Source organism: Callithrix jacchus, chromosome 4 (assembly GCF_049354715.1).
Source record: "Callithrix jacchus isolate 240 chromosome 4, calJac240_pri, whole genome shotgun sequence".
NCBI classification, from domain to species: domain Eukaryota; kingdom Metazoa; phylum Chordata; class Mammalia; order Primates; family Cebidae; genus Callithrix; species Callithrix jacchus.
Window position 1 is genome coordinate 75107549 of NC_133505.1, and position 25721 is coordinate 75133269.

The 25721-nt window shown below is 34.2% G+C and overlaps 1 protein-coding gene across 9 annotated transcripts in view; it reads left to right on the plus strand.

Annotated features, from left to right (window-relative positions):
- COL19A1 (collagen type XIX alpha 1 chain) overlaps positions 1–25721 on the plus strand; it is a 359940-nt gene that overhangs the window by 161612 nt on the left and 172607 nt on the right. For all 9 annotated transcript variants that reach the window (XM_017971197.4, XM_017971198.4, XM_017971199.4 and 6 more), the window contains 3 exons: positions 2180–2233; positions 10498–10551; positions 12150–12185. In XM_017971197.4, the coding sequence (XP_017826686.3) occupies positions 2180–2233; positions 10498–10551; positions 12150–12185 (144 nt within the window). The remainder of the gene's footprint in view (positions 1–2179; positions 2234–10497; positions 10552–12149; positions 12186–25721) is intronic.

Here is a 25721-nt window from a genome sequence, read left to right on the forward strand (position 1 = left end):
CAGTAGGCATAGTTGAAAACTTGAAATGTAGATAGGGCAACTAAGGAACAAAATTTTACCTTTAATTTAGTTTTAATTTTAGTAGCCACATGTGTCTATTGGCTACTGTATTGGATAGCACAATTCTATAGAGTAATTCCTTACCCTTCCATTTGTAGCTTAAAATCTTCAGTTTTATTTTATCTTAAACCTATTTTTTGTTTTGTATATTATATGTGTTTCTTATGTCCCAGTGATTAAGTTTTTTTTCCTTCATTTCCTATGTTTTCTGTATTGTGATAATATATATTCTTAGATGATTAGGAGTGTAAAACTGTATTTCTGTAATGTATTATTTATTAATATCAGGTGCTTGCTTTTCCATACTATTTTGCAAATCAAAATGATAACGTTCATTGTAGGAAAAATGAAAGAAGAAAAACAGAAAATATAAACAGCAGAATAAAGCAAAGATTACTACTACTAACTGACTGCACAGGCACACACACAGACACACATAGAGTGTTATATATACTTGGTTAAGTGCTTTCTATACATAACATATTATTTTGTTTTTAAACACCTTACTGATTGTACAGCTAATACATAATCTTTAGAAAAAAATTTAAAAAACATTGAGGACGGCCGGGCGCGGTGGCTCAAGCCTGTAATCCCAGCACTTTGGGAGGCCGAGGCGGGTGGATCACGAGGTTAAGAGATCGAGACCATCCTGGTCAACATGGTGAAATCTACTACAAATACAAAAAATTAGCTGGGCATGGTGGCACGTGCCTGTAATCCCAGCTACTCGGGAGGCTGAGGCAGGAGAATTGCCTGAACCCAGGAGGCAGAGGTTGCGGTTAGCCGAGATTGCGCCATTGCACTCCAACCTGGGTAACAAGAGCGAAACTCTGTCTCAAAAAAAAAAAAAAAAAAAAAAAAAAAAAAAAAAAAAACATTGAGGAGTAAAGTGAAGTGTCACAAGGTATAGATTAACCACTTTTATTACTTTGTGGTATTTTTTTTCTCCCAATATTGTTTCTAAGACCTATGGGTAGATGGTATGCAGGTAGGTAGGTAGACAGCTGGATATGTAGACAGGCATTTTCAAAAATTGAATTATACTATATGTAGGGTGGGCCAATAAAAGTATACACTTTCCGTAAGAAAACAAAATTATGTGTCACTATGGGTATGTATCATCCATAGTGATATTAGTGACCATTTTGAATGTTTGTAACCTTAATAAAAATACATATTGGTTAACATTTATCCACTGGATTTGTCTATTTTTAATTGTGTCTTGCTTTTTCTATCATGAGCATTTTTCTCTAATATAAAATAAAATTCACAAATAGTATTTTAATGGCTTCATTGTAGTCAATTTATTATCTCTATACCATTAACCAGTTTCCTATTGGACAGTTAGGATGGTTCTCCTTTTTTACTACTATAAATAGCATTACACTCTACATATTAGTGCCTAAAATTATTTCATTATTTTCTTATCTAATTATTTTATCTCTGATTATTTCGTTAGTATACATTCTTAAAAGTGAAATAATCACTGGCCCAAATGAAATGAATGGATTTGAGATCCTTGGTATATATTGCCAAGTCAAATCACCCTCCAGAAAGTTCCTTGTTGCTTATAGAAGAAAAAAAATTGTTGTTTTATTTTTATGGTTTAATAATTTTTATGTTTCGTTTTGTTTTGTTTTTGAGATGGAGCTCGATCTGGTGCCTAGGCTGGAGTGCAACGGTGTGATGTTGGCTTACTGCAATCTCTGCCTCCCAGGTTCAAGAGATTCTTTTGCCTCAGCCTCCTGAGTATCGCGTGCTACCATGCCCGGCTAATTTTTTTATTTTTATTTTTTAATTTTTAATAGAGACAGGTTTCACCATATTGGTCAGGCTGTTGGTCTAGAAATCCTGACCTCAGGTGATCCACCCACCTTACACCAGGTGTAATCCCAAAGTGCTGGAATTACAGGTGGGAGCCACAGGGCCTGGCTGCAGCTTTTCTTTGAACTTTTAAACTGCTTTTAGGACTCGAGATTATTTTTTAATAAACATAACTTTCAAGAGTTTAGCAAAGTAATTAATTTGTTATACATACCCAAACAATGTAACTCTCCATTTTTTGCTAGCAAAAGTTTTCAGATATAAGATTTTCATTGTATAAATTTTTTCTTTTTAGGGTGAACAAGGAGAAAAAGGAGATCCAGGTCTGGCTGGCCTTAATGGAGAAAATGTAAGCCTAACTTTTTTTTCAGATACTCTGTTTACATTTTGCCACTAAAATATGCTATTTAATGCTATTAAGATTTACCTTTTTTTGGCAGAGCCAGCCATGATCCAACACAATTAAGAATCATGGTGTTGTTTCACATGGCTCAGTAGAGGCCTAGTGTTTTTAGTTTCATTTCATTGGTTTTATAAAGGCCTTTCTTCCTTGATGGTTCGTGCTTGCACATTTTCTAGTCCTCTTTTTCTGTCTTTTTTCATCTTACATATCTTCTGCTGTGGCCTATGCTCTTACCACTGGTTCACTTTTCATCTCAGTCTGAATCTCCATCTAGTCTACAGATGGTGTCTGTATTGGTAGGCTTTCAGTGATGGAAAGAAAGGGTGGAAGTGAAGGGAAACTAAATCTATATTGCTCCCTTCCATGGCACCAGTTCCTCAGCCTCAGGGATAACATTGCCTGTGATATCCTTGGACCCCAGTCATCTCCTCCTCTTCCCATCAGGACAATTATCCTCCCAGAATTGCACTCTAGATTTTAGGATAAAATGTGAAGGATGGCCCAAATGTGGGTTTTGCTCTGAAATGTAATTTTATTTACATTTACTCACTATTTACTATAGATATGTTAACTTTACTGGTAGGGGAAGTGTCCAAAATGAGAATTAGTTTTTCCCTCAGCTTCCTTTTCTCACTTGCATAAAGGACCTGAAGGGCCACACAGCTTACAAAAGAATAAGGGAAAAACTATGAGACTCTATCTAGCTCCCTAATGCTCTAGATGTGTTAGGAAATCCATTTTGTAAGCAGTAGACCATTACAATGGAAGACAGGCTGAAGACCAATCTTTTGAGCCTAAGGAGAAAGTCATAAGGATATCTTATGTGTGTGTGTTGGGGGGAAGTCTTCCAAAAAAGAAAGACCCTAGTAACCCTAGTAGTAATAGTAGTTAACGTTTCTATGTATGTTAACTACTAAACAACTTTCTTTTATAAAATACTAAAATTGACCTTTAACTCTAAATATCTGGCTGAAAAGTCTGATTTTTCCCAGTCAATCATGCTACACATAATTGCTTATTTCTCAGTGCTAAAAAAACTGATTCTGCAAACTAAAGTAATTCAGCATTTATGACAGTTCACTCTGACTTTCAATAAGCCCAGGTATACATTCTTAAAAAATGAAAGGTATTAGAATGGCCATTTGGATTTGAATTAAAGTCAAGCCATGATGGAAATTATAACTTCAGAAATATTATCTTAGAATGCATGGTAAATAAGCTCAATGGGCCAGGTGACTCCAGCTACTTTCTAAGTCAAAGTATATTGGAATGCTTTATTATTTCTACTAAACAAATTCAACAGCCTTTTTTCATAGTCTTTATTGTTGCATTTTATATGTATCTTAATGTCAATGTATCTTATAACAACTTCTTTTGTGCCAGCTTTCTCATAAAATGGGCCAGCTCTCTTTGGAAAGTGTAAATGATAAATTAAAGGGTAGCATGTAGCAGTTCAGTCTTTCTCAATGTGGCACTGCTGGCATTTTGGCAAGACAATTCTTTCTCAAGTCAGACTGTCTTGCAAAAGTGGAATGTTTAGCATCCTTGAAGCTCACCAACCTAATCTAAATGCTGGTAGCAGTCCCTAGTCATTGGGATAAGAAAAAATACGCTGATATTTTTCTAAGTGTGTCTTGACTGTGTATGTGTATGTGTATGCATGCGTGCGTGTGTGTGTGTATATGTGTGCATGCCTAAACTTTTGGTTGATCTCTATGGTATTACTAAGCAAATGCATTCTCATGTTTCCATTCTAGTTTATATAATGAATAGCAAACATATATTTAAGTTTTCAAAAATTTGAATTGCTAGAATTTAACTTTGAAAATATAAGACCTCATCTTTACACATAATCTAGTGTATAATTAAATAATTTTTATTGTGGCCTAACACAAAATATATTTAACAAAGGTATCTTAGAATGGACTTGAGAGCAAGTATTATACAGTTGTAATTGCAACCTTTAAAACCAGACTATCTGGGTTCAAATCCCAGCTCTGCCACTAACTAGCTGACATACTACTTAGTAAATTACTTATCCTCTCTGTGCCTCAGTTTCTTTATTTGTACCATGGAATGATAATTTCAATAGTACTTACTGTAGGGAAAAGATAATTTTTCTTCCCCTCTGGGGGGTTCAGTCTGCTGAAATGAACTGACAAGAGACAGATTAACAGGAGAAAAGGCCTACAGATATATTAATGTGCATACAGTGGGAGCCATAAAAAATATGACTCAAAGAAAGCCCAGATGGCTGAAGCTTAAATAGAGCCCTCTTTATAGGAGAGAAGGAGATGACAGGTAGTAAATTATTTTCAGAAGAACTGAATGGGACCAAGAGTTAACAATAGCTTGTGGACAAGTTCAGAGAGGTGTGGGCTGGACCTGCACTGTGAAGAAAAGTTGTCTTATGCACATAAAGACTCCCAGGTAATCTCTCAGAGCTGCCCTCAGAATAGACAGAGTCTTTCTGGGCATGGTAACAACTTTTAGTTTATTCTCTTCTCCAGATATTAATTTTCCTGGTTATTTGATTAGGTTCATAGAAAATGGGTTTTAAGACAATTGCTTTTTTTGGAAGAAAACCTCTCAGTCTGTAAAAGAAACTTCCAGAGAGAGCCCGTCCCTGTGCTCCAGGAGGGGTTGGGGGAGAAACAAGAGAAGGTTAGAAAGTTCTTGGATCTGAGGTGACTTCTAAGGCCTTTGAGTTTCTTTAATTCAAAAGTACTCAGCATACCAAAGCACCACACTTTGGGGTTATCACTCTCTGTGCCCCAAAATTACCTCATGGATTTTTTTGTGAAGATTAAAGGGACTATCATACAGAAAGCATTCAGAACAAAGCAAGAACTATATAAACATTCACTATTAGAAACTGGGTTAAATAAAACACATTTAGCACTAATAGGAATTTTTATTTATTTATTTGTTTTTTTGTGGGGTTATATAATCTTAGGAAAGTAGATTTAATTGTTGAGTTGTCTCTTTTTCTGAATATATTATGGTCTTTTAAATATCTCTCATTAGAATTACAGCATCTGATGTTTCTAAAATAATCATGTTAATCTCCTTATACCAGCACAATCTGTACTACAGAATTCAAAAATATTAAAATCACAAAACTAGAAATATCGGCTGGCAACAGCTGTTGACACTGCTAGAGAATAAGATTAAGTCATGGGAAGCTTGTGAAAAGAATTAATTGATGGGTCAAAATTTTTAACAAATAATATTTTTATATTATCTTCTGATTTTTAAAGATGTGACACCCTATTAAGTAGTAGTAGGTACTCCAACAAAAATTAATTTTATAGTGTACCTACTTTTGTAATTCTAGTTATAATACTGCTCTTCAGCTTTTATCTTACCTTTAGGTATCAGTTTCTGTCTCCACATTACATGCAGAGTCAACTACTGTGCTTTTGAGAATTTTTATATGCATGAATTTTATTGAGAACCTTCATAACAGATACCCATCTTTCTCAATATTGAATTCAGAGTCTGTTCCATTTGGCTCTTTATGCCTATGGTGAGTGCTGTGTCCTTTCTCCCCAGCACTCAATAACCATCGATAGCAGCACTAGTGTGACACAAGGAGAAAAACTGCATTTGAGAAAAGCATTACTGATCTGTTTCTCAGAGCCTATTACAATGCCATGGCCTTAACAACATTATACTTTGTCACAGGAAGACGTGAGTTACATGGGGCCACTTTAATGGCCATAAAAGTAGAAGCTTGACAAATGCAGTGCTTCTCAATTGCATTTTATCCCATGTGAGTTAAAGCACAGTTGTTACATATCCATCAAGCTGATATAAAACTGAACAAGAAAGAAAAATCAGTTATCCCTTAAACTTGAACTTGAAAAATAAAAGCAGCATTTATTAAGTTCCTACCATGTGCTAAATGTTTCTACAATGTATGATTCTAAGAACAACCCTTCAAGAAAACTATTACTTATTATACCTATTATATGGGAAAGCTTACCTAACTTACCCATGTTTATGCATAAAAGGCCATTCCTCTTCTGACTCTCCTGAAATCCACATCTGTGAAGTCTTAGACACCTCCACTAGAATTAGGCATCTGTGGGAAATACTTCCTGCATACCTGCTATATACTTCAATGATAATATTCACATCAACTTGTAATTGGCTGCATCATCCCCCTCACCTCTCCCTGCCCATAGTTGACTGAACCAGGGAGAGTTAGCTGATTCAACTGCCAATACGTTGCTTCCCTAGAAATTACAACTGGGATTGATTTGATGAGCAGGAATCTTTAAAAATTTTAGTGTATTATTTTATGCCTACAAAAATAATATATATAACATATATGATGGTTATAAATCATAGTTATAATGAGAGCACCAATGTACCCAGAACTCAATGTGAGAACTAAGACATCATCTTCCACATGGAATCAGCCTGTGGTTCACCATATAATATCCTCCACTCCAGAGTTAACCATTTTTCTAAATGTTGTGCCTAATATTTTCTTTCATTGTTAAAAATTATGTTTCACACTTACACATTTATAAGGAGTATATAGTTTAGTCTTACATGTTTGCATATGTTCAATAATATTTGTTGAATAAATGGATACTCAAGGTTTTTCTCAGCCATTTTTTTTTGCATTTGTCTTTTCTCTGCATAGTTTTATACAAGCAAGAAGACAGAATCTCTTTTTAATAAATTTCTCTGCACAGTGAATGGTATAACTTCCTAGGCAGTTACTTAACCTAAGTGCACATTAGCCTGGAGATTTTCCTTTTTCTCCTCCACTTCTGGCATATCTGCCAGTCTTGCTTCAAGCATGTGCCAACTCTGACCACTTTTCACCATCACCACAGGCACAACCCTGTCCCAGCTATCCTGCTCTCTTTCCTGGAAAAGATGTCATAGGCCCTTTTCTGCTCCCATTCTTGCTGCCCATAATCTGCATTCCACATTGCAGCCAAAGTGGTTTGTGGGGATTTTTGTAAACATATTCACATCATGTCATTTTCTTGCTTAAAACACCTAAGTGGTTTTCCGTTGCATGTAGAACAAAACCCTTCTTCCTCATCATGGCCTGCGGTTCCTTATGTACCATGACCCCTGGCAAACCTTGACTTAATCCCCTGCTCCTTACCTGTGTGCTCATGACACTCCTTTTACCTTGGTGACCTCTGTGCTTCTTGTTCCCTTTGCCCCCACACTTCTCCCCAGATTATTGCAAGGCTGGATCCTTTTTTTTAGTTTGTGCAAATTCATGGGGTACATGAGAACTTTTTTACACATATATAATACATAGTGATCAAGTGAGGTGTTTAGGTTATCCATTTTCCGAATGCAATACATTTTTTTAATGTATACTCATCCTAATCTGCTATCAAACATTGAATTTATTCCTTCCATCTTACTGTACGCTTGTATTTTTTTACCCACATCATTTCATCCTCCCTCTACCCCTCACTCTTTCCAGTCTTTGTTATCTATTTTTACACTTTCTACCTCCATGTGTTCAAATTTTTTTGCTCCCACATCTAAGTAAGAATATGGAATATTTGTCTTTTTGTGCCTGGCTTACTTTGCTTAATATAAAAACTTTCAGTTCCATTCATGTTGCTGCAAATGACAGGATTTTATTTTCCTATGGCTGAATAGTACTTCATTGTGTATATATAGCACGTTTTCTTTATCCATTCATCTGTTGATGGACACAGAATGATTCTACATTTTTGCCAGGATCCTTCTGAAACAATAAATGTCACCACTACACAAGGGCCATTTCTGACACCACACCTGAAGTAGCAGCTCTCTTCTCTTTCACTTTTATCGCATTCAGCCTGTTAACCTGTTTATTGTCAGTCACTCTCCTCTTATTACGTGAGTTCCTTGAGGACAGGAACCTTGACCTTGTTAAAGAAAAAGATTATTTACACTTGTTTTTAAAAAGTGATAAGGAAGACATTTTATTCCAGACTATTGCAATAGGGGAATTGCAATAAGGGAGAGAGATCAGGTTCAACTCTAACTACAACAAAGACAAGTGGGGATTTATAGCCAATAAGCAGAGGGAGGGAAGTCACTGGGTAGAAAATTAAGAGGAGACATCAAGGGTAGAGTGATTCTGACTAAATGGATCTAAGAAGATTCTTGCTAAAGACAGGCCAAAGACTTAGACGTCAAGGTAGGGCATAAAGAACATGATCTCCTCAAAGTTTATGGAATGGAGAACAGATTTTAAGGGTGAGAGATTTTCTATACATGTACTTCGCAAGATTCTTGCTATAATTGAGCTTGGCAGAACAAAGACAGAATGGGGGCCACGTCCCAGGCCTAGTTGAGAAGAGAGCTCAGAGGACCCTGACTAAAGTTTGGTGATGGAGAGAATCTTCATTAATTTCTTATTCTTTTCTGTATCTCTAAAGTATTACTAATCAATAGAAATATAATGAAAGCTACAAATTCAAAATGAATGTAAATACATTCTTTTTTCTAGTAGTCAAATTAAGAAAAGTAAAAGGAGACAAGTGAAAATGCTTTTAATATTTTATTTAATCCAATATAACCAACTGTTATCATTTAAGCATATAATTAAAAAATTATTAGTGAGACATTTTATATTTGTTTCATATACCAAATATTGTAAATCCAACAGTGTTTTATACTCACAGTATAATTCAATTCAGACTAGTCACATTTCAAGAGTTCAAAAGCTACATGTGGCTTGTGGCTATTCAGTACAGGTCTAAAGGCCAGAAGTGACTTCACACTAGGTATGCAATAAATGTTTATTGAATAAACAAATGAAAGAACAAGTGAATTAATAATAAATCTATTCACAGAAATGGCAAATTTCTTCTCTCAAGTGTTTACAATATGCTGTTGCCAAGTTCTACTCTGGAGACACGTATAAATAGATTATGCTTGCTTGATTTGGGAAGAAATGGATATTGCAAATAATAATACTATGTCTTAAATATTATGTAATTTTTCACTCATCTTTTTTTCTATAAATATTCCAAGGTAATGATTGAAAAAGCATAACCATGAGTTTTATACATGAAGGCATTTATGCAACTACAAGGTTTTTTGCCCAATTAGATATTGTTTTCATCCACTAAAAATGTTTTTCTTAAAGTATATTACAGTTTTCACATACTGTCTGCAACAGGCTTATTTTAAGTATTCAATTTTCTTTTGTTTCTTTCATTTCATCACTGGTGTCTATAGTGAGTACAGGTGATGGAATTCAGTATTATTTATTCACTACAAAATGTCAGGGCAGTAATAGCTGAGTCTTTCAGCTAGGAGCAGTAAGATGCTCAGATTTACTGTGCATTGTGTGGCTTCAGAATACCTCTTTTTTCTATTATTGTTCTTCCTTTATTGAGTCCTTAAATTAAGGACAAAAGAAGATATTTTTTCCTATTTACCATGTAGTGAGGATGTGTCTATCTAACTTTCTATGTACACTGTGAATTTATGCATCTGTAGAGCTGATCTCCTCTGGTACATTCTATGGTAGTACTCTCGAAAGCTGTCATTGCTTAGTCAGATCAACTAAATACCCTTAAAACATCCAACAGTCCAGAGGACTTATGAAAATATTTATCTGATATTCTGTCTATGTCATATATAGTTTCATTTGACATCTTTATAAATCCAGGCAAAAAAGATAGGAATTAGACAACTAAAACATAGTTTAAAACAGGCGAGAGATTACATTTTGGCTCCAGTTGTGTGATAGCAAAAGAATGCATCTTTCATTCCTTTTCCCTTCACAATTAGATTTCTTGATAGAGACATAAAAATGTTTTTGATTTTACTCTTGAGTTTTTTTGGCAAGCTTTACAAAGGCCAAATCAATGCTAAATCAGAGGTATTTACAACATCCACAAATTTAATCCAAAGTGGATACTTAGAAGCTCATATAGATCTAAATGATATTCTCCCAGATGGTGAATTAATGTAATTTTAGCAGGAAGCAAAGTTGCACAAATATGCAGTATTGAGGACTCGAGCTGATTTAATGTATCTGTGCCCACCACGGCACAGATGTTGCTTATCATTTTAGTGCCAGTTGTCTCTATTTCTCTCTATACTACAAAAGGAAGAATGGGATTTGAAAGTTTAGTAAATTATGATTTATTTTGTTACTAGTGACTTTTTAGAAATTAAAGCTTTCTTTGAACTGTGTATTGACTATATTCTTTCTACAGGGTTCAAAAGGTGACTTGGGTCCTTCTGGTCCACCTGGCCCAAAAGGAGAAAAGGTATTGTGTTTACCCAGCAAAGCGCAATCTTTCTTTAAGAAAACCCTGACAACCTATGCAGTGACTTCTCATTGATACTGTTTATCTCCCAAAAGCATTTTAAAGTTAACCAAAGGCTGTTACATTAATAGCATCTGAATAAGAACAGCCTTTTTGTTCATTTAATTAGTTTGAAAAGACTAAATGCACAATTGCTAGTTGGCATTAACTTGTATTTATAAGATTTCCCTTTTCTTGCCCTTGCTTAACAGCATTAGGTATTCAATCACCAAATTAGCGAGTGTGGCCTGTATTGGAAAATTTTGCCAATAACATTGAGCTGCTACCATAATGGTGAGGCAAGTGGCTTTTGGAAAAAAGCTAACTTTGTATCTCAGTCTTAATCTAACTATTCCATTTTCTGCCACTTTTTCTCATAAAATAAGCTATTTCACAATGACATGTTTGCAATGACCTTGAAAAGGAAAATAAGAAATAGTAAAAAGCAAGGGTTGTTTTGAATGAAGTAGTTGAGTGATCCCAATTTGATGAAAATTGTATGTATATGCGCTTTGCACTGTATTTTGTTCTCGGTTCTTAGCACATTTAGAAATCCTTGTCTGTCTTCAATATTTATCTATGTGGTAAAGGTGATCTTGCAAATTAGTCCTCAGTGACTGATTAAAGCCACATCAGTGTTCCTTAGCAACTATTGTCTATTTTAATTCAATTGTTGCAAAAACAATGCATACAGAATGCTAAGTTTTAACTTTCTAGGTGGCTGTATTTGTTGAGAAAAGAGAAAGTCCTAAAGATACTCAACATGAGACTACAGCACCCTGGTACCCCATGCTATACAGTACATGGCCTCCATAATGTGCAGCTAAATAAGAACCATGGCAAGGGTGATTGGTCTTAGTATTTGAGAGTTCTTGTGTAATAAATAGAGTTTCCAGGACTGTAAAGTATAAGGGGACATGGAAATTGGAAAATGGTGAACTTTTAGATGAACCATTTTTTAAGGATGTTGAATAGTTGTTGATATACCCACCTGGAAATTTGTATTCATATAGATCAGCAAAGCAATTTTAGTATTCAAAAATACATAAATATAGGCAAAGCCTCTTACAGTTGATGGCAAATGTGATGCCAATTCAGCAGAGCTTTAGAAGAGGCCATGGGACTGCTTCTTGCAGCTGGGAGGCATGAAATGGGGAGATCCACTTATTATTTCTGCTGATCCTCATACTAACTTTGTCAGACAAATTGTCTATCACTGTGACACTTCCCAGCTGTTCCACTGGCAAGTAACCATACTTGAAAATATATTATTTCTAATTTTGGATTAATAGACAAAAGAATAGAAAAATTAGATTATTTGAGCTTTCAAAACAAGTCCTGCTTTTGCAAAAACCATGGAATATACAAGGTGATTTTTATATCATAAGAGCTAAAAGGGACATGATAAATTTTCTTTGTGTGGAGAATTTTATCAGGATTAAATTCCATTTTTCTATTCTTCAGGATTTATCTATATATATTGCTTCTATTCACTTATAAATTTATAATATGCAACAAGGTACTAGTGGTAATTGCAGCTTTTCTTTAATCTATTTTAGGGAGATACAGGACCCCCAGGACCACCAGCCTTGCCTGTAAGTATTCTTGAAATCGAAATTCAAAATTGAAAGCCGTTATTCTGTTTATTATTCATATTACTTCATGACTAAACCAGGATTTAAATCACAGAGTTAAGAATTGAAGGTGACTTTGAGTATATGTAGGCAAACCTCCACATTTTAAAGATGGGCATCTGCCCACAATAGTGAAATACTTGACCCAAGGTCATACAGTTAGTTACAATAAAAGTCTGGAATCAGTACCTACCCTGAGCAATTTTTTTCTGTCCTCCATATGATTCATAATTGTGTTTCCTAAATGTTTTATTATGCACTGTTAACATCAGGTTTCAAGTAAATGGAATCAGATACAGTCCTACTTGCTTTAAAAACTGTAAAAGGACAAAACAAATTGTAATTATCCAGTGAGTAAAAAAGCTACCTGTTTAAACTGTTAGTTACATTCTCCCAGCACTGTCTAAAACCATTATTTTCCTCTATGATTTGCTTCTAAAATTTGCAGATGATAAAAATGGCAATATTTTAGTGACAGATTTATGAGAAAAGTTTATAATGTGCACATAATGAGATTGTTCTCAATTAAATGGTACATCATATATGAAGCACTTAATAATAAATATATAATGCTCTTAAATTCAGATACAATTTACTATTACAGACTTCCTTCATAGGCCATTGAAGATTCTCATTTAACTTAGATAAGACTCTAAGCCTAATGGAAAAGAGGACAGTTTAAAAATAAATCTTCTATAGCCTGAAGTCTTTGATATTACCTATGAGATAAATTAAGCATTTAAATCAGTAGTTTTCAAAGACCTATTCTGATTATAGAAGGTCAGATTTTAAAAAGTATTCTAGTAATCTGGATGGAGCACTTCCCATTGGCAGAACATAGGAATCTCAAAAACTGTGTGATTTTGATAATATCTATATTTATCTTTGTACTAAAAATTCCATTATGAAAAAAACATTAATAGTGTTTTACACAAATAATCTTTACAACTCCCATATTAACAAATGTTTTTTGATATGTAGAAAACCTAAGGAAATAAATAGGTGACTTACTTGGGGATAACTCATTAAATTTACAGTAGAATTCTATGCTGTAAGCTTTTAAGCATGAAAAGAAAAATTATTTGACAGGCGGTTTTAAGTGCCTATTATTTTGTTTTTTATACTTGGTAGAATTAAAAAAAATTATTTGGCAGTGATTTAGTTAAACCTGTTCATTTTACTTAAGACACATGCCTGTTTTCTCTTCAACTAAGTTATATGCAGTCATTTAGTTAAACCTGCTCATTTTCTGTAAGACTCATGCCTGTTTTCTTCAACTACTCCACTTAGTTATCTGATTTCCTAGTCATTTCCAACTCATGTTGAAAGGCCAATATGCAATATACATATATCATTTCACCTGAAATACAGTTTTTGGCTTCTCAATCAGAAAATTGCATTGGATTATATATACTTTGTGGATTTTTAATAGCAGCCAGCTTTTTTCTGCCAAGGAACACCTTGAAGATACCTCTACACCATTCAGCTGTCAAGCACTTAGAGATTACAAGCTAATTTCATACTTGTCTAAAAATATGAGATGTAGAAAACACTATGAAATGAGATGCTTTATTTCATAAAATAAAATATTCATATTATTGGGGTATTACTACTTTGTATGTCTGACATTGCTTTCTTTATTAATATAAATTATCAACTGTTCTCTACAAAAGAAATAAACTAAAATTAACACCAACTTATAATACACTCAATATTTAATTGATCTGATAATGCAGGTTGATATATTATTAGTTGAAATAGTTGGTAATAGTCTTTGAGGAAGCCCAAATGACTGACTGCATCATATTTGGATTAAATGAGGCAGTGATAAATTGGAGTCAGTAAACAGAGTTCATCCATAATTATTCTCAAAACTAGCTGCACACTAAAATCCACTGAAGAGTTAAAAGAAACTTACCAATATTGGGGCTTCACCCCCAGAAATTTCAATTCAATCAACCTGATATGGGACCAGTATATTTTAAAAGCTCCCCAAGTGGATCTTCATATGCAGCAGGAATTGAGAACTATTGTTTATGGGAACTAGAATGGAAAAGGCTTTCTTCCCACTCAAAAAATTATTTTAGTTTGTTGAACTAAACTAATTTGAAATCAACTAAAATGAAATCAACTTTCATTTGAAATATAGCTTAATACATAGTGAAAGGAACTATCTCTTTCCATTAGGGAGGCATACTAGTAAAATGAAATTAAGATTGAACCTTGCTTCATTAAATGGAGAGAATTAGGGCCAGGAAGGTATCTTTAATTACATCCTTCACTCAAATGTCCATCTACTCCTGCCTTAATACCTCTTAAAATTTAATGCGTATAGCAACATTCAGGGTCTTGTTCAAATGTATATTTTTATTCCTAAGTCTGAGATGAGGTCTGAGCTTCTATATTTCTAGAAAACTCCAAGGGATGCAGATGCTACGGGTTGTTGGACTACACTGGTCACAAGGGCTTAGCACCCTCTTCCCAACTAGCTGCCTTTTCCCGTAGATCAGTGATTCTCTATATTGACTGCACACTGGAATTACCCAAGGTGTTTTTAAAATTCTAATTCCCAGACTGCACCACATACCAGTAAAGTTTGAATCTCTAGGGAGGGACTCAGGCAACAGTTGTTTTAGCTTTTTCCCAAGCAATTCTAGTGTGTAGCCACGCTTGAGAACTAAGGCTCTGAAAGCATGTCTAATACTTTTCTTTACAGCTTTCTCTTACAGATCTTGAGCAAACATTTTGGAATTACTCATTACACTGGTATTTCTATCAAAAACACCTGACCTGATGACTTTCATGAGCTTCAAGGAGAGGCCAGCCTTCCTAGTCATACGTACAGTTCGCTTCTTGACTACTTCATTTTAGAGGACAGATGAACTTCCATTTCCACATTTACAAGCTACTAGCAAGTTCAACAGTAATCCTTCTTGTGAAGGACAACAAGCATTGACAACTTTAGGACACAGTATTCCAGAAACTCTCTAAGCACACATGGCTGAACTGCCCACAATAACTAAGGGGGAAGAGCTAAACACTTTATCCCCCTCTAAGCCATACATTCTATATTCGCTTTACTTTTATTCATGTTTTGTTTAATAAGAAGAGAAATAGTAATGGAGCACACTGTAATACTGAGTTTACTGATGCAGGGGCAATCCTTTATGATGTTTTTGGGGAATTATGTTTTTTTTTTCTTTTTGAGATAGGGTCTCACTCACTCTGTTTCCCAGGCTGAAGTGCAGTCGCCCCATCACAGCTCACAGCAGCCTTGACCTCCTGGGCGTAAGTGATCCGCCCATTTCAGCCTCCCATGTAGCAGGGACGACAGATGGGTGCCACCATACCCAGCTAATTTTTTATTTTTTTAAACAGAAACAAGGTCTTGCCATGTTGCTCAGGCTGGTTTTAAACTCCTGAGCTCAAGTGATCCTCCTCCCTCGGCCTCCCAAGTGCTGGAATTACAGGCATGAACCACTGAGTCCAGCCAGGATTATGTTTATTGCAGTTATTTTCATATTCCTGTGGATTTTTATGCTTTTGCTACTTAAAAAATTTTTTAATCACATAGAACCAGTTCATCAAAAAGACCTGATACATAAAACCATCTATTTAATTTTTTTCTTATTTATGCTTTCTCTTCTAACTGGTTGAGTCTGTACGTAATTGGGTCCCAGTGGAAGAGAGAGAATAAAGAAGTGAGGGAGACCAAGTCTAAAAAGGAGTAAGAAAAGATAAAGTCAAGGAAATGGCGTGAAACACAGACTGGAGTCCTAGAAACAGTTTGATTTGTTAGCTTCACAGCTGCAAGAGCTTTTACCCTTTGTTTCACCTCTCCCTTCCTGCCACCTGAAAGTATTCTTACTGCCGGTGACCAGTGCTTCCTCACTCTCTAATATATAAGAAACTTGTTAAAAAAAGCCAACCAAAATGGTGCTGCAGCTTGCAAATGCAGGGTGCAGTATACCCCTTGATTATTTGAGGAAACAGGACCTGATTCAAAATTCCACAGTTGAATCCCTTTGATAACATTTGAATCCTTCTATAGATTCATGTTCACAGGTCATATGGAAAATAGTCCAATGTAACAGCTTCAGAAAAAAAATAAGAAGAAAAGAGAAATCTGAGGCCTGTAAAAATGTCATAGAGATTAAAGTGACATTTGTGGCACTAATTGTCACTTACATCCTTTAACCTTTAAGTATTCTGTCAGTCTACTTGACTTGAAAAACAATAGAATTATACTTTTTGATATGACATTAATAAATTTGCAAATCTTATTTTATAGACTCTCCAGATTATTCTAACAATAATCAATCAAGAAATAAATTCGAGAACAATTTTGTAAATCTATAAAAGGAGTATCTAGAAAGTAGTTTGTAAAATGGTGTCCAAGAATCTTCTCTTAATACTTTTTTTGAGCAAAATTTTATCTAGAGATAATGGAAGAAAATAAATGAAACAATTTCAGCCCAGAAGGTGGGAATGTGGTTGAATTACCCACACAAAAAGAAAGGCTAAAATTCATGTTTGCCATTATAAACCCACCTTCATGTATCTCTTGCTAGGAATATTTTCAGCAAATACAGCTGGTTGAAAATAAAAAATTTAATGAAATATCTGATTTCTTTTCAGCCACTTTTTGGATGATACCAAATTCACTAATTAGTTTGGTACTAACAACTATTTTGTTAACACAATAAGCCATTATAGAAGCTTATAATAAGTATAATTTTAAAGTTGTAAAGAAATAAATATGAGATTCTTCTACTTGATTTAAATTAATTAACTGATTATTCTTTCATTATCCTTTTTATATTTCAAACTGGTAACCATTTCAAAAATAGCACATGTTAGATTCTAAGTAGTAATAATATCAATAACAAATGATAGACATTTATTCAGTGCTATGTATTATTTAAACCAAACCTTTAACAATCCTGTGAGGTATAAAATGATTATTAGCACATCATACATAAGGGAACTGAGGACTAGAAACTCTAAATGACTTATCCAAAAAGTTCAGAGATGTTACATAACAGAGCTAATATTCCAATCCCCCTTGTGTGACTCTTAAAACCTAAGCTATTAACTTCTGTAAGTATCATTTAAATCTAGTTTAAAAAGTAATTTTTAAAAAAAGTGTTCTAAACTATTACAAAAATTAAATTTTTAAAATCAGCTCAGACATGGTGGCTCACACCTCTAATGCCAGCACTTTGGCAGGTTGAGGAAGGCACTTGAGGTCAGGAGTTTGAGATCAGCCTAGTCAACATGGCAAAACCTTGTCTCTACTAAAAATACAAAAAAAAAAAAAAAAATAGCTGGGTTTGGTGGTGGGTGCCTGTAATGCTAGCTACTCTGGAAGCTGAAGTGGGAAAATTGCTTGAGCCCAGGAAGCAGAGGTTGCAGTGACCTGAGATTGCACCACTGCACTCCAGCCTAGGCAACAGAGGAAGACTCTGTCTCAAAGAAAAAAAAATTAAAATCAAATTTAACTTTATCGTGAATCCAAAATTCAGAAAAATTCAAGTGCCTAGCACAGATGGGGCAGTAACGTAAATGTGTGATGCAGCCCAGTGTATGGTAATAGAGTGTGTTGGGGTTAGGGACCAGGATAGCTATGTCTATCTCAAAGTATCAAATTCAAATTAACTACTTAGAAATTGATTAATTGAGAATATAGGCATACTTTCAAGATATTACAGGTTCACTTCCATACCACTGCAATCAAGCAAGTCACCTACTTTCTTTTTTGGCTTTTCCAGTGTATATAAAAGTTATATTCACACTACTCTCTATAAAAGGTGCAATTTATATTGTGCAAAAACAATTTTACACATTTTAATTTAAAAAACTCTATTGCTAAAAATTGTTAATGATCATCTGAGCCTTCAGTGAGTTGTAATCTTTTTGCTGATAGAGAGTCTTGCCTCCATAATGGGTGGCTGCTGTCTGATCAGGGTGGTAGTTGCTGAAGGTTGAGGTGGCTGTAAGAATTTCCTAAAATGAGACAAAAATGAAGTTTGCCACATTAATTCACTTTTCCTTTCATGAAATATTTCTCTGTAGCATGTGATGATGTTTAGTAGCATTTTACCCACAGAACTTCTTTTGAAATTGGAGTCAATCGTCTCAAAAGCTGTGGTTACTTTATCAACTAAATTTCTATAATATTTCAAATCCTTCCTTGTCATTTCAACAGTGTTCACAGTATTTTCACCAGGAGTATATTTCATCTCAATAAAACAATTTCTTTGTTCATTCATAAAAAGCAACAAATCCTTTATTCCGGTTTTACCATGAGATTGTAGCAATTAATTCAGCCACATCTTCAGGATTCACTTCTAATTCTAGTTCTCTTGTTATTTCTACCACATCTACAGTTACTTTCTCCACTTACATCTTACTCAGAGTCATCTGTGGGGTTTGGGATTAACCTCTTCCAAATTCCTGTTAATGTTGAGATTGTGACCTCTTCCATGAATCACAAATGTCTTTAATAGCATGTAGAATGTTTAATCTTTTCCAGAAGGTTTTCAATTTATTTTGCCCAGATTCATCAGAGGAAGAACTATTTATGGCAGCTATAGCCTTATAAAATGTATTTCTTAAATAATAAATCTTGAAGTCAAAATTACTTCTTCACCCATGGACTGAAGAATGGGTGCTGTGTTAGCAGGCATGAAAACGACATTCGTCTCCTTGTACATTTCCATCAGAGCTCTTGGGTGACCAGATACATTGTCAATGAACAGGAATATTTTGAAAGAAATATTTTTTTCTAAACAGTGATATTAACAGTGGGCTTATTCAGTAAAACATGTTATAAGCAGATGTGCTGTCCTCCAGGCTTTGTCATTCCATTTATAGAGCATAGGCAGAGTAAATGTAGCATAATTATTAAGGGCCCTAGGATTTTCAGAATGACTGTTGGCTTTAACTTAAGTCACAAGCTGTATTATCCCCTAACTAGAAAGTTAGTCTTTCCTGTAAAGCTTTGAAGTTAGGGATTGACTTTTCCTTTCTAGCTATGAAAGTCCTAGATGGCATCTTTATCTGCTTTGTCAACATTGAAAACCTGTTGTGTGGTGTGGCTACCTTCATTGAAGATCTTGGCTAATTTGGTGCAGCTTCTACACCAGGCACTTAATGCTTCACTTTGCACTTTTATATTCTGAAGATGGCTTCTTTTCTTAAACATCATGAACCAACTTCTCCTAGCTTCAAACTTTTCTTCTGCAGCTTTCTCACCTCTCTCAGCCTTCACAGCATTAAAAGTCAGGACCTTGCTCTTGATTAGGCTTTGATTTAAGGGAATGTTGTGGCTTAAGAGAATGTTGTGGCTGTTTGGGTCTTCTATCCAGACCTGTAAAACTTTCTTCATATCAGCAATATGGTTATTTTGCTTTCCTATCATTTGTGTATTCACTATAGTAGCACATTATTTCCTTCAAGTTTTCCTCTGCATTCACAACTCAGCTGTTTGGCTGGAGAGACCTAGCTTTTGGTGTATCTCAGCTTTCTTTATGCTTTCTTCACTAACTTGAATGATTTTTTAGCTTTTAATTGAAAATGAAAGATGTGCAAATTTTCCTTTCATTTGAACACTTTGGAGCCATTATATGGTTATTAATTGACCTAATTTCAATATTGTTCTTCCTTAGGAAATAGGGGTGCCCAAGTAGAGGAAGAGTGACAGAGAAAGGGCTGGTCAGTGGAGCAGTCAGAAAACACATGACGTTTATCGATTAAGTTCCCCATCTGATAGGGATGTGGTTAGTGGTGCCTCAAGACAATTACAGTAGTAACACCACAGATCACTGATCACAGATCACCATAAAAATATAATAATCATGAAAAAGTTTGAATATTGAAAAAATTACCAAAATGTGACACAGAGACATGAGTGAGCACATGCTGTTGAAAAACTGGAACCAATACTTTTGCTGTACACAGGGTTGCCACAAACCTCCAATTTGTGGGAAAAAAAAAGCAGTATCTGAGAAAAGCAATAAAGCAAAGCACAATAAAATGAGCTATGCCTACATATATAAAAAACACTATGTAGTTATTATCCAAAATAAAGAAGTATTAATAACTGACAGCATTTGCTTCAGATTTCAGTTTCAAACAAAAAATATTATTAGATGTCTATTTTTCTCTCTCTCTTTTCACCCTGAGGGAGCTACTATATTGTTGATGATGTTAATGTTAGTATACACTTACCTGATAGATATACAGCTAAAGCAATATATTATGTTCTGTGTTTTTCATTAACACAAATGGTATGCTCTTGTAAATAGATGTTCACAATTATTTTTTCCTATTATACTCTATTTGAGATTCATTTATGTTAATGTTATAAATCAGGTTTATTTTTTTTGAGACGGAGTTTTGTTCTTGTTACCCAGGCTGGAGTGCAATGGCGCTATCTCGGCTCACCGCAACCTCTGCCTCCTGGGTTCAGGCAATTCTCCTGCCTCAGCCTCCTGAGTAGCTGGGATTACAGGCACACACCACCATGTCCAGCTAATTTTTTTGTTTTTTTAGTAGAGACGGGGTTTCACCATGTTGACCAGGATGGTCTCGATCTCTTGACCTTGTGATTCACCCGCGTTGGCCTCCCAAAGTGCTGGGATTACAGGCTTGAGCCTCTGCGCCCAGCCAGGTTTATTCTTTTAAACTGATCTATAGTCTTCCAGCATTTAACCACAGCACTAGACATTTTCATATTGATAACATTTGGATTTTTGTCTGTTTTTTCTTTTACCTACAGGGTACAAATGAATATTTTTGTATGTGCCTCTTATACACATGAATGAGGTTTTTTTAAGGTTATAAACCTAGAAGTGAAGTTATTGAGTGAAAAAGTCTGTAGGTTTTGAATTTAACAAGATACTGCCTCATTGGTCTATAAAGTGGCTATGCTAATTGTCAGCATATATCAGTTAATGTATCAAGAATTTCCATAGTAGCCACACCTCAACAATATTTAACATTCTTAGACATTTTGATTTTAATACACACAAAGCCAGGAAATACATACAAGCACATATAGGACCTTGAAGTGTGGTAAATAAAACTTTATAAATCAGTAAGAAAAAGAATAACCAATAAATTACATTGGGACATTTGGTTTTCCACAAGACAGACAAATACTTTCTTTATTATATTTATTTTTGTATATTGACTTTTATTCACAACTCTGCTAAACTATCAAATAGTTCTAATAGTTTATCTGTCTGTTCTCTTATATTTACTGCATAGAGAACCATATTGTCTTCAAATTATGACAGTTCATCTCTTCCTTTCAAAAATGTTAATTTTCTTTCTTTTCTTGGTCTTATAACATAGAGATTATAGTTATTATCCTAGTCTTTTCCCTGACTCTAATATGAAGGCCCTGAAGTTTCACCTTAAATATGACCTTTCCTTTTATTTGTTTTTTGGGTAGAGATAAAGAATCTTGAGTAATGAAAATAATGACATTTTTCTTTTGCCATGTGAGTGCTTTAAGTTTTACAATAAGCATGGATTTGCTATATTTTGTTTGTTTACTTTTTTAACCAGTTAGAAAAACTTTTCTTATGTTTCTAGTTTGCCAAGAGTTTCACCTAGACCTGGTGTTGAATTTTATAGTCTTTTTCTGCATCTATTGAGATAATCTGATATTCTTTCTTCTTAAATACATAATGTGGTAAATTACCTTATATATTTTCTGACTGTGAACAACTTTTGCTGTTCTAGGATAAACGCTTCTTGGTCTTGGTCTTGATGAATATTTTTACTGTAGTTATGAAGAATATGGATTTCTGGACTGATGGTTTTTTTTTTTTGTTCAGCAATTTAAGGGGTGGTTTTTTTTTTTTTTGGTCTTCTGGTCTACATTATTTCTGATGAGAAGTCAACAATCATTTCAATAATCATTTCCTATATTCAATATGTCATTTTTCTTAGGCTGCTTTCAATATTTTTCTTTGTCACTGGTTTTTAGCTGTGTAATCATGGTATATTTAGGTTTGTTTATCTTGAAATTTGCCCTGATGAGTTTCTTGAATCTGTAACTTTATGTATTTCAACTAATTTGGGAAATTTTTTCTCTATATTTCATTAAATGTGTTTTTTTGCCCCATTATCTCTCTCTTCCCTTTCTGAAAGACTAATGACAGATATGTTAGATTTTAATAATGTCCTATCTGTCCATAAAACTGTTCATTTTTTTCCATCTAATTCCATCTTGGGAATGGATCATTTCCAATAAGCTCTTGTCAAGCTTACTCATGCTTTGGTCATTTCCATTCTGCTGTTAAGACTATCATGTGAATTTTTTAGTACAGATACTATATGTTTGAGCTAGTGAAGTTTGTTTTATATTAAACAGTGCATATTTCTCTGCTGATATTTTTTGTCTTTTTATTCATTATGAGCATGTTTTCTTTCCTGTCCTTGAGAATAGTTTTAATAACTACTATAAAATCTTTGATCATTCTATTATCTGACTAGTATCAAGTTGTTCTTTGTTGATTGTCTTTACTCCTTAGAATGGGTTTTGGTTTGGTGCTTACTTGTATGGCAAGCAATTTTTTATTTTGTATACTATGAATGGTAAATTAAAGAAACTTTGAATTCCATTTTTTTCTGAAGACCTTTAATATAGTTTTAAAGCAGGCAGGTAAATTGGCTAGACTCACATAGCAAACTCTGTTTCCCCTATAGCTGGCAACAGCTGAAATCCCAGTTTTGTTCTTTTAAGCTAAGCTGAACTACTTGCATTTTCCACTCTATATGTTTGGTTAGGAGTCAGCCAGAGATTTGGGGAGAGCTTATATACAGAATTTGAGACTTCCTTACTTATTTCAGGATTTGACAAACCAACCCACTTTACTTTACAGGAATTGCATTTACCCTGAACTCTGTCCCCAGTTTTTTCAATTCAGCAAGACTGCAGGCATTCTATTTAGCCACCCCAAGACCAAGACTTGAGCCTGTCCTCAGACTAAACATCTTAAAAACAGAAAACTGAGTCCATGTTGTTTAATTTTTCCAAATGTTGACTCCTCTCCAGTATCTGTCTGCTTTTGTTGAGTTTTCAGTGTCTTCACGTAGTTGTTCTATATGCAGTTGTTATCTGTGGGCATATTGATTTAATGGAACTACTGGGCCATCCTGGAAGCCCATGTTTGTTTGTTTGTTTTTTATGCAATGCTGAATTCCACCAAGGTGGAAGATATCTAAGTAAATTATAAGTTTCTTTACTTATTCTGTTTAACTTGCCTTCAAAAAATGACTAGAATCTGACCAATTCTCACACCTGTACTACTACCACTTAGTCCCAGTTACCATTATAAATCTCTTGATTATTTCAGTATCCAATTAATGGTCTCCTTCCTTCTCTCCTTGCCTTCTTGAGTCTTGTACACAAGAAGCCAGAATGTTCCTTGTCACTCTTTTTTCAGAATCTCCAATGTTTCCCCAGGTAATTAAATAAAACCCAAATTGCATCCGATGGCTATAAAGTCTTACAGGATTCAACTCTCATTGCATTTCTGACTTCATCTCCTTTTCTTCCCTTTCTTTCTGATTTTACTCCACAACAATGGCCATCTTGCAGTCCCTCAAACATGCCAAGCACACTTCCACATTAGGGACTTTGCATGTGATGTCTCTTCCACCTTCCCCTGTATACATGCCTGGCTAAATTCTTTAACTCCTTCAAGTTTCTGCTTTGATGACTTCTCAGTAATTACCACACTGGCTACCATATTTAAAATTACACACCTACAGATATACTTGGAATTTCTAATCCCCACTACATGCTTTGTATTTTCTTTTTCTTAGCTCTTTTTAAAAATCACTTCTCTCAAATAAGCTGCCTGTTTATTATGTTTATTGCTTGTTATCAGTCTCTCTCTTTATTTGAGGATAAACCAAATGAGGGCAAGAGTCTTAGTGAGTTTTGTTCACTGTTGAACTCCATGAATATGGAACAATGCTCAAAATATGAGCGTATCCTCAAAATACTTGGTGTTTAAAGAATATTGACTTTGTTAGTTTTTAGAAAATCTTCATTGTAATAGCCTGATTAATTCAGTTTAATAACTTCCTTTCTTTCTTTATTCTTAGTGTGTATAAGATAAGGATTAGTCATACCAGTGATTTAGATAAAACCATTTGGACTGATTTTTTTTTTTAACAAAAGACATTTATGCCACTGATTTTACTTATAGTGCCTCAAGGTCATTTGTTTATTGAGTTTTCTCCTTCTTCTTAAGCAAGATTTCCAGAAAATTGTTCAATGTTCATTATTTTTTAAAAGCAGAGTGCTGGCCAAGTAGAATAAATTGACTGTTCTGATTCAGTGCACTGGTGCTGCTTGTATTTTCAGGCTTGCAGTCAAGAGTGAATGACTATTAAGTTTTAATTCCTGTGACTTGCCTAATGAGTATGATACAAAGTTTAAATTAAAATAAATCTTTATAGTTGTAGATTTTACCATCACTTGCCTTATTCATTTCTCAGCATCTTGTTAAACTCCTAGATGGTAAAATTTAGCATTCTAATCAATAAAAATTAAAATAGCTTTCTATAAATTTGAGACATATGCTTTCAATAGCACAAATGCAGCCAAATACAGTCAAATAGTTCAGTGATTCTAGCTGAAATTCTCTAAGCAACTGGCTTATTAACAACAAAGAAAAAATCCTTTGTAAGTATGTTTTTCATATGTATGTACTAACTTTCTGAAATTCCATGTTTTAAAAATATCACCAAATCACATTTTTTCAAAAGGTATTTGGGTTCTACCACATCTGGAATGGCCATATTGCTAATATCATTGTCATGTATTAAGTTTCAATTATAATGGATTTAAAAAGGCACTTTTGAATAGCCTGTTAAAGGATAAAAATTCCTTTTCTAAATTACTTAAAATAAATATATTAACAAAATTATATTCAAAATCAGCATTTTAAAGATACTATATTCTGATTGTGAAAAAACTAAATATTTAACGTCAAGATGACACTTAACCAGTGTGTTACTGATATATTTAAAGTGTCTCTTCTGTTGATATTTATAATTTACAAGGCAGATTTATGTAAGCTAAAACCAATGCTGAATAAGAAAAATATATTTATCACAATAAATATACAAATTTATTTCATCAAATATAATGCATCCAAGATCATAATGAAATTTTATTTTAAAGGTAGATTCTGATAATTTATTCTGAAATCATGAAGATGTTGACATAAAAATCCTCTATTAAAGGTAACTATTTCATGGTTTAATGATGTTATCTGAATAAAGGCATTTTGTGTAAGCTTTTATTCTCATGTTGAAATATTAGTTGTAAGTCATTATTTTCAAATACTCAAGTCCAATAAGCAAAAATTCTTTGGTTATGTGTCATCTGTTGTTAAAATCTTAATTTTGTATAAATGTAGTATGACTTTACATATAACTTCATAAAATTGTGTATGTTCTGCAGCC